Source organism: Malania oleifera, chromosome 3, assembly GCF_029873635.1.
Source record: "Malania oleifera isolate guangnan ecotype guangnan chromosome 3, ASM2987363v1, whole genome shotgun sequence".
Lineage (NCBI taxonomy): Eukaryota > Viridiplantae > Streptophyta > Magnoliopsida > Santalales > Ximeniaceae > Malania > Malania oleifera.
The window spans coordinates 93,175,194-93,186,047 of record NC_080419.1 but is presented as its reverse complement, the minus strand read 5'-3'; the positions used below and the strand labels follow the sequence as shown (position 1 = coordinate 93,186,047).

The following is a 10,854-nucleotide window of genomic DNA, read 5'->3' as shown; positions in this document are numbered from 1 at the left end:
CAGCAATGAAGGCTGGCTAAGGTAGAAATAAGAACGGGAACTGCTCTAAGAAATTTCAGCAATGAAGGCTGAACAGAAAAAGTGTAAAAATACTCTGTTTTTTAACTAAAAACAGGGTACAAAGAAGCAACAGTATGGTCTCAGCAATGAAGGCCTGTGTGAAGAGGTTTTCAATCCCAGAAAAGAGCTTTAGGCTCTGATGCCATGACACAAACTGAGAAACACTTCATGGAATAATTTTCTTCATTTCATTCGAATAATACACAAAACGTTAGCTATATACATCAACCCTAGCAGCAGAAAAAGGAAAATTGACTAGGTTATATCAGATCCCATGATTTATGGGATATTCTAAGGGAATAGGAAACTAACCAAATCAGCCTAATTCTAGGAATACAGGCTGTTACAAAATTTCCTAAAATAGCTAACTATACACGTATAGAATACAAGTCATTAAACACGTTTTCCCACAATTTGCCTTCATTTTCTATAATTTGGGCCAGGTCTAAAACCAAAAAAATATCACCCGGGCCATTCCTCTTCGCAGTCTCCTCCCCGGACGCAGCCCTAGCTGCACCTGAGAAGATCACCGCTCCTGCCAAAACCCTAGCTTCCTTGCCATTCTGATCAAATGATTCTGGTCGGTCTGTGAGGGATCCTAACTTCAAAACTCCTGGATCCTTCAACTGCATCACACCTCCACACTGACAACACTGATCTTCTCTCGCAACTACCATACCCTAATTTCTATAACAAGATTGATTACACAAACCACACTTTCTCCCTTCTTACCTTCCAGCCCCACCTGACTCCATAATCAGGGATGTGACAAGTCATCTGCAACCACAGCTTCAGATTCCTTCCAAAATTCCTCCACAATCTCGCAGAAATCATCCGCAAAGTTTCGCCACCCCTCACCCTTTGGCCGGCCAGAATGAACACTGAAAATTTCCTTCCTTTCCATCCCAACCCTACTCCATAAACTTTCCCATCTTCATCCAGACTGATTGTTCATCAATCATTGTATAACTCACTAACTTTTGTAAATGCGCTTAACCTATTTGCCTCCCTTGCTAAATATACATTGCCTAAGGAGGTGTAATAAATGGATTACATTGCTTTTCAGTTTATTAAGTGACTTGCGTTTACTTTCATGTTTGCTTATTGCTTCCACGTACCAACTGTTTGATGGTTGTGAATTCGTTCATGCAATGAAACCACAATTTACTTTGGGCTGACTAGTTAAGCTAGTGTACTACAACTAAAGCTGCATGGCCCTCGACACTCAGCCTTGAACTTACCATGACACTCAATCATGAACTTAGTATACCCAATAATAACTAATTTTCATGACACATGTTGGTCATTGACTATAAAATAATAAATCCTCCCACTAAACATCAATTGCAACTTATTGCAGATTTCCTGTTTCTTCTCCATCTCTAGCATGGTAGATCGATAAGAAATTAGTGAATTAGTTTGATCCAAGGTCTTAAATTTCGATTTCGACTCAAATTTTGAAGCTCCAAAAGTGCAAAAATTTCGATTTCAATGTCAATTTCGATTTCGATTTGAACATATAACGGAAATTAGTAGTAAAACATGGAATTCTTAGTGAAACTTTAGAAATAGTTAACAAACATAATAATATAAGTTTTAGGACTAATATATTAGAAATTAAATACATCTATGTTTTGTATGAGGTGGAAAATTTGTAAAATAGTACGTGTATCAAACATATTTGTAAGATAATATACATTAAACAAATTCAGTTAATACAAATGAAATTCATAAATCATTTAAATATTACTTATTATACAAATAATGATAATTTAGACATGAATGGTTAAATAAAATGTGGCAGTAAGTTTATTTTTTCATATAATTTCAAAAGCACTTGTAATAATCTTTTGTTTCAATAAAATAAATTAAGATAGAAATTTCACTTCACTCCTAAATTTCTATAAATTTCAGATGATTCGTTGAGATTTTGACGGAAATTATGCAGTACGGAAATCGATTGTCATTTTGATTTCGAGGGTGACGGAAATCGGAAATTTTGACAATTTCGTGAAAATTTAAGACCATGGTTTGATCCCAATTCCCAATGTCATCATGATGGCCAAGCAAATTTCGAGAATCAAAGAGAGGCTGCCTTCAAGATGGACCTAGAAATTCTATCCAGAAAATCAAGAGATCATCTTACACATCCAGCAAAAACATAAAAATTTCATGAAATGGTCTGTTTACTAGCAGCGACACTCTTTGCAGAGCCTGAAAATGAAGTTTTCTTAACAAATCTTCATGAACTTCATGAAAATTCCCATGATTGAAAATTAATTTAAATTTGCATGAATTTACAAAAAAATATTTAATAAGGCAGCAATGTGGAAAGGCATAAGCAAGATGTGTCAAATTCTATCATGTAAAAAAACTGACTTGCTTGAGAAGGTTTATAATCACAAGTAAAACACTTGCCTCACTAAATCAAAAAGCGCTCCCTCTTCAGTTCCCTGCAAGAGATTGTCAATAGAAGACGCTGCAGAACAAAATAGACAGCAATGATGATTGTATAACTCATCAACGAGGGTGATAAACCTCCGTGCCTGGTAAAGAAAACATGCTGATCATTAGAATGGCAATAAATGTACAATATTCACATAGTGAAGCAATTTTCCAATAGTTGATCATATGGAGTGAAACTTAGAAATAATGCATATATACACATCTATGCTAGTGTATGAGGTATATAAAACTACGTACCCGAATAAGGAAATTTAAATTCCATAAGTGATTTAATATAATCCTATACAAACTCTTATTATCCTAGACCTAATCTTTTGATAATTTAATTCGTTTCATTGAAAGGATACGATATACCTATCTTTTTATTTATTTTTAATCCTATCCATTTTGACGTCTAACCAAGCTGATGTGTACATTAATTAAACTCAGCTAATTACTTGCTGCATTTACCATCTAACTTTCTCAGGCATAAAATTTTTTGGCATGTTCCTAGAGTGTGCGTGTCTGTATATTCTCTTCAAGTGGTGGATGTGCATTTCTATCTTTGTGCACACACACACTTGGCTTGCACTATTTCCAGATCTCATTTGTGAGTCAGTGATTCCGACTCAGCGGTGCTAAATTTACAACCACATGGGTAACACTGAAAACAAGTTATTGAATGGTAAGTAGTACTTGCCGCAGAAATTCTTATATCAAATGTCTTTGTTTAATTTCATGTTGTCAATATTCACCCACCACCAAAACTGGCAAAGAACTAAAGTAACCTGCATCTCATTTGGAAACAGAAACTGCCTTTCGGCACACAGGGCACTGTTTTGGTTGGTTGATTCTTCATTCTTCAAACAACTGTATCTCAAATCATAGTTAAAATGGAGAGAGACATCTATGATTGCTTCATTTTTTTGCAACCACTAACGTTACTGGAAATGTAATCACTGGTAATGCTTTGGTTGATTGGTTCTTCAATCTCCCATATTTACAATCATATTTCAAATGGAGAAGACATCCATGATGATTGTTTCGTTTCTATGTAATAAGTGACACTACTGGAAATGGAATCAGTACTAAAAAAGAAAAGCAGTGGTACCTTGTCACGAATACGCATACTCATCACAGGAATGTCAGATATAAAGACAGTATGGTAGTTTTTTGCCAATGCAATGTAGTCTGCTGCTCCAACCGGATGACAATGAGCATTAAGGTAATGACTTCAAGGAGAGAACAAGGAACAGTGAGGCAACAATAATATTCATAATAATAAATCCATGAATCAAATAACTTAGCAAGCTGAATTAGAATCCAGCCATCTTATGGTGTTCATGACTTCATTCAACAAGAGAAGCATAAGTTGTGAAGATTCATGAGTAAGTATGATCATCCTGTGGTGAAGATGAGCCTTGCCATTCTTTCTCAATTCACAATTTTTTTCACTTACCTGTATGTATCTTCTTTCTTCTACGGTTCTACTTTATTCCAGTCTAGCACCAGCTGTTTTTATTTCCCTTATTTTTTCTTGGCACATTCTAGATCAACTAGAAGATCATTTAGGCATTGACCAGGAGAGAGAGAGGGAGGAGCTTGAAGCAGAAATATGTAAGATCATAAAAAAATTTACAAACTCAAGTAAAGGTTAGTATGGATAATACTGGTTGGCCACATAAATAATCAAACTTGAAACGTGCAACTCCATTACAGCTTTCAGGAACCTCCAACTTTCTGATTTAAAATGTATGTCACTATGTAGGATCAAGTACATCTGTACAAGAGCAGGCTAAATATCATTAAATTTAAGACATACCTTCCAAACATCACAGGAATAGCGCGAGAGATAATTCCTCCCCCATGATGGTTGGTTACTTCATCCAAAATTTTCTCAAATTCATTACAAGCAGCACCATCCAAAGGCCACAAAAAGTGAACCTGCAAATATTTGAGTTAGATATCCACCATGAGATAGAATGCATGATTAACCACACAAGTTTTACTCTAAAGTCAGCTACTTCCGTATTATTTATAGATAAAATAATTATTTGCAAAGTAATGTGGCTGTTGGTGGAGCCATGAAAGGAGAGCTTTACTTGGTCGTGACCAAGAAAATATTGCTTGGTGGGCAAGGAATGCCTAACTTATGAATTTATCTTTTAACATCCCATGATTGAGACCCAATTGTTCATAAAATGGCCGTACATCCTGTCGAAAATTGAAAAGAGTTATGTATTGATCTGAACATTACATGTGAATAACTGAATATATACAGCAATCCTAGCATTCCTAAAAACTAAATTAATAAATCAAATCCCATGATTTATGGGACACCCTAACAGAATAGGAAACTTAGCGGTATAGGCCTAATTCTAAGGATACAATCTGTAATTAAAAGAATATCCTAAAATAGCTAACTAATTATACACAGTTTTCCCATACTCCCCCTCAAGCTGGTGAATAGGTATTCTCCATTCCCAGCTTGGAAACAATAGTTTGGAAAACAGAGCTACTCAACCCTTCGGTAAGGACATTAGCAAGTTGACCGTGTAGACACGTAAGGTGTACAAATCAATCCACTCTCCAACTTTTCTTTGATAGTGTCTGTCAACTTCAATGTGCTTCGTTCGGTGATGTTGTCTTGGATTATGAGCTATGCTGATTGCAGATTTGTTGTCACAATAAAGTCTCATAGGGCCATCCCACTTAATCTTCAAGGATGATCTTCAGCCAAAGTAGTTTACACACACCTTGAGCCATTGCCCAGAATTCCGCCTCTGCACTCGACCGAGCTACCACACTTTGTTTTTTACTTCTCCATGTCACAAGATTCCCACCGAGAAAGGTGCAATATCCTGAGGTTGATTTTCTATCAACAATTGATCCAGCATAATTAGCATCAGTGTATGCCTCAAGTACCAATCCTCCATTTCTTCTGAACACGAAACCGTTCCCTGGTGTTCCCTTGAGATACTGTACTACTCTATGGGCTGCTTGTAAATGAACTTCCTTCGAGCTATGCATAAACTGACTAATCACACTCACTGCATATGCTATATGTGATCGCGTGTGAGACAAATAAATAAGTCTTCCTACCAGGCGTTGATACATTTCTCTGTCTACTGCAACATCCTCCTCGGCTTTTCCAAGTTTAAGATTAGAATCCATGGGAGTACTTGCTGGTTTGCATGCTGTCTTGCCAGTTTCCTTGAGAAGATCTATGACATACTTCTGTTGAGAGATAAAAATTCCCTGCCTAGAGTGAGCAACCTCAATCCCGAGAAAATACTTCAGTCTCCCTAACACTTTAATCTCAAACTCTTTAGCCAAATATTGACTCAAGACCTGTTTCTCCTTAGCATCATCCCCTGTCACTATTATGTCATGAACACACACTAGAAGGACTATAACTCCCCCTGAAGGAGTGTGTTTAATGAACAATGTGCAATCCCCTTGACTTTGTTTGTATCCCATAGCCAACATAACTCTTGCAAACCTCCCAAACCATGCTCGTGATGATTGCTTAAGGCCATACAGTGCCTTTTTCAATTTACACACAGTGTGAGCAGCCAAATTCTTCTCATATCCCGGTGGAACCTGCATATAAATCTCTTCCTCTAGTTCCCTATGTAAGAAAGCATTCTTGACATCAAATTGTTGCAACTCCCAACCATAATTAGCTGCTAGTGATAATAATACTCTAACCGTGTTCATCTTTGCAACAGGAGCAAAGGTCCCTAAATAATCAATCCCATAGGTTTGAGTATACACCTTGACCACCAACCACGCCTTGTATTTCTCAATCGACCCATCTGCCCTATACTTCACCATATATAAATAACTTCACCAACTCCCAAGTCTTGTTCTTTTCCAACGCCTCCATCTCCACATTCATAGCTTGTCTCCATTTTCCATTGGACAAAGCCTCGGATAATGTGGTAGGAATGGTGCTGGTACTTAGGCTTACTAGAAAGGCTCTATGGAATGGTGAAAAATTCTTAGATGACAAAAAATGTGAAAGAGGGTACAATGGTTGCTTTGTGCATTTTCGAGTTCCTTTCCTAATGGCAATTGGAAGGTCCTAGTCATCATTATCAACATGAGATTCAGTTTCATCTTGCAATGGATGGTTAACAATTGTTACCTCATTCAAACGATCTGAGTTGGACTCTTGGACCTGCATTGGTTCTGGAACACCCATCTTCCTTCTTGTGAACACCTTGACAAATATTGTATTTCTAGGAGCAGAATCGGTCTTTTCTTTGGGTTCATTTGGTGTTTTAGGCACAGGTTCAGAAGACACATTTTAGAGCCCTCGGATCTAATTTCCCCCTGTTGTGACTATGAACATGGACAAATGACAGCCAAAAAATCTAGGAACAAGGTTGTCTATAGTGGTTAGGTCTGGGTAGAATGTGGAAAGTATGTCCATAGAACACTTGAAACCCAAGACTCTTAAAGGCAAACGATTTATCATATGAGTGGCTGTCAGAACTGTTTCCCCCCAAAAAGCCTTATACACATTTTTTTGAAACAACAAAGCTCTTGTTTTTTCAAGGAGATGGCCATTTTTCCTCTCTGCTACCCTGTTTTGCTATGGGGTATTGACACAAGATGACTCATGTACTATTCCTTCTGTCTGAAAATATGGGGTAAGAATTTGATTGAAATAGTCCCTGGCATTATCTGACCTAAACCTTTTGATATTGACCCCAAATTGGTTTTTGATCATGGAATAGAAATTTAGGAACACAATACTAACATCAAACTTATGTCTAAGCAGGAAAATTCAGGTAACAAGAGTGCAATCATCAATGAAAGAAACAAACCATCTTGCCCCAGAAACATTAGAAACAGTAGATGGACCCCAAATATCACTATGAATAAGATAGAAAGGAATTGAGCTTCTTTTGTAACTAATTGGAAAAGGTACACGCTTGTGTTAAGCAAGTTCACATACCTCACACTAAAAGTTTTCTACATCTAAATCCTTAAACAAGGAAGGAAACATAACTTTAATAACCCTAAAAGATGGATGTCCAAGTCGGCAATGACGAAGTAAAATTTTTTCTTTATTGGATAAGACAAACTCTTACATAAAGGAAGAAGATAATTTGTCCTTGGTCATGTGCAACTGACTTGGTGTTTCAAGATAGTAGAGGCTATTCCTTTCCCTAACACATCCAATCATCTTCCCCGAATCCTTGTCCTGAAATATACAATTACTACTATCAAAAATCACATTACAACATAAATCTTGAGTGAGTTTATGTACGGAGACCAGATTTGTGGACAATTTAGGAACATGAAGGACATTTTTCAAAGTTACTGATGGTCTTATTTTCACATCCCCAAAACTAGCAACAGTGGTCAAGGATCCATCTACTGTGGCAATTTTCCTACTGATTGGGAATGGAGTATAGGTTGAAAAAATAATGGATAAATGGGTCATATGATCGGTTGCTCCTAAGTCCATGACCCAGGATTTGGTAAAGGTTTTATCTGAGACATTTAATCCAATAGAAGATGGAAGCTCACCTAAATATGCCAAAGAACAAGTACCTGGAGATCCTTCAGGTTTTCCAAGACTGTTGATAAGTGATCTCAGCCTCTCAATCTCTTCTTGGTTCAAACTACTCAGCTCCTGCGATGTCGATTCACCTTATGGTCCTGCAGCAATGTGGACTTGTCCATTGTTCCGTGGTTGTCCTCCTTTTTGGCCCCATTCTCGGCTTGGAGGCTTTCCATGAAGTTTCCAGCATTTTTCACGGGTGTGACGAGACTTCTTGCAGTAAGTGCACCATAATCCGTCACGATTTTGGGTTTTCGGCTGGCCACCTTTTTCTCCTTCAAGTGTTGCTCCTCTCTCCATGTTTGTGGCTGATTTATTGTTAACACTAGCCACCATAGCCGAACTATCAGTGATTTGGGGTTCAAGCATCAACCCTCTTCTACTTTCTTCACTTTGGATTATAGCCCCTACTTCGTTAAAGCTTGGAACCTCTGGCTTCCCAAGAATTTGTATCCTCACTTGATCAAATTCTGGATTAAGTCCAACCAGAAAATCATACACCCTATCCTGTTCAATAAAGGCCTTTAGAACCGCTGCATCATCGGAGCATTTTATTTTTATCACCCGCTAGTGATCCAATTCCTGCCACAAGGATTTCAGTTGATTTGCATATTCAGCGACTGTTTTATTCCCTTGTTTTGCAGCCATAGTTTTTACCTTGACCTCGTACACTTGTGCCGCATCATTAGCTTTGGAATAGGTTTGCTGAATTGCATCCCAGATGTTCTTTGCAGTAACCAAAAACATGCATGTGTCACTTATTTCTGGAATCATGGAATTCCACAACCACACCATGATCAAAGAGTCTTCTTCATCCCATGCTTCAAACATAGGATCCCCTGGTTTAGGACCTGTACTCGTGAGATGGCTAATCTTTCCCTTGCCTTTCAACACTGTGCAAATGAGTTGAGACCACTTAAGGTAGTTCTTTCCATCTTACCTGTAGGAGGCATGGATATTCGGCAATTCTCCTACTTGTTGGGGTAGGATTACCTCTTCTAATTGGGTTGTAGTAGTAGTCTCCACGATTTCAGACATCTTAAAGGCTTGAACAATCAGCTAATCAATGATGATGTCAGCCGCAAGCAGAAATGATGATGACGATTGGGCAAAAGTGAAACCAACAAAAGAGAAAAATTGGCAATGAGGGCAAACAGAAGTTTTTAAGGCTTTGATGAAACAAGCCCTATATGGCAGAAGCAGAGGTGCACGAGCTCAAAAAATAGAGTAGAACAGAGGTCTGCAAAGAAGGGAAGATTACATGTGAATATATACAAGAATCCTAGCATTCCTAAAAAGTAAATTAATAAATCAAATCCCATGATTTATGGGACACCCTAACAGAATAGGAAACTTAGCTGTATAGGCCTAATTCTAAGGATACAATTTGTTATTAAAAGAATATCCTAAAATAGCTAACTAATTATACACGGTTTTCCCACACATCCATTGCCTAAACAACTAGATTTTGCGGTTTTTGAGAGAAAGAAAGGAAGAAAAGAAGGGAGTCACACCAATAGTAAATTATGTCACTTCCTAATATGACAACTAATTCTCTGAAATCTTAGGTTATTCATGTCACCGTTTTCAACTCAAGTCATGATTTGAAAATCTTTTCTGCACCTTCCTCAATTTTTTTTCATTTCAAGGAATCAAAAAAAGAAAACATCAGTATTATATTACATTCTGTTGTTTTATCCTCCATTCATAAAGTCATCAACGAAAATGAATAAGTGAATTTGGGAATCAAAACACTAGAAATGTATTACATTCCTAGTGGTTGTACAACAACAATAAAACCAAGCCTTAAGTCCCACTAATGGGGTCAGCTACATGAATCATTTTCTACCAGTTTATGCGATCATGGAAAATGTCCTTCAACAAATTTAGAGCTATCAAATCCTTAGTCACTATCTGAAATTTTAGGTCTACACCAACCCCTTCTACTACCCCTCACAATAACTAATTCATCTTCCTCCCCGGTGCACTATAGGGCTTATGTTGCAAGTGCCCAAAACGATCTGAGTCGTCTCTCCTTTATCTTATTTTCTACAAGAGCTATGCCTAACATACCACAAATATGCTCATTTCTTAATTTGTTTTTTAATTTATACTACTCATGCATCGAAGCATTCTCATTTCACCAACTTTTACCTTTTTGATATGTTGTTTCTTAGTCCCCCAACTTCTGATCCATATAGCATGGTTGGTCTTACAATCGTCCTATAAAACTTCCCTTTCAATTTTAAGGGTATTCTACGCACACTTGAAGCACTTCTCCATTTTACCCAACCTACTTTAACTTTATATATTACATCTTCATCAATTTCTCCTTCCGCTTGCATAATAAATCCAAGGTATCGAAATCTACTAGTGCTATTGATTTCTTCATCATCAAATTTAACTGTCTCCAATATTCCTCCTACTATTACTAAAATTACATTTCATATATTCTATCTTATTTCTTATTATCCTAAAGTCTCTAGATTCTCTAAAATTACATTTCATATATTCTATCTTATTTCTACTTATCCTAAAGTCTCTAGATTCTAAAGCTTCTCCCCATAATTCTTTAGATTCTACTCCATCCCTAGTTTCATCGATCAAGATAATATCATCCGCAGACAACATACACCATGGAACCTCATTTTGGATACTCCAAGTCAGTTCATCTATCACTAAAGCAAAAAGATAAGGGTTCAAAGCAGATCCTCTGTGATTGGAAATTCTCTAGTCTCTCCACCTATAGTCCCAACACTAGTCATTACTCC

At 37.2% G+C, this 10,854-nt stretch overlaps 1 protein-coding gene across 1 annotated transcript in view; it reads right to left on the bottom strand.

Annotated features, from left to right (window-relative positions):
* The window catches only part of LOC131151431 (uncharacterized), a 40,681-nt gene that overhangs the window by 6,438 nt on the left and 23,389 nt on the right, over nt 1-10,854 (bottom strand). The window contains 7 exon segments of the mRNA XM_058102674.1: nt 2,479-2,606; nt 3,617-3,737; nt 4,328-4,449; nt 5,308-5,879; nt 8,074-8,155; nt 8,198-8,590; nt 8,741-8,976. Coding sequence (XP_057958657.1) covers nt 2,479-2,606; nt 3,617-3,737; nt 4,328-4,449; nt 5,308-5,879; nt 8,074-8,155; nt 8,198-8,590; nt 8,741-8,976 — 1,654 coding nt within the window.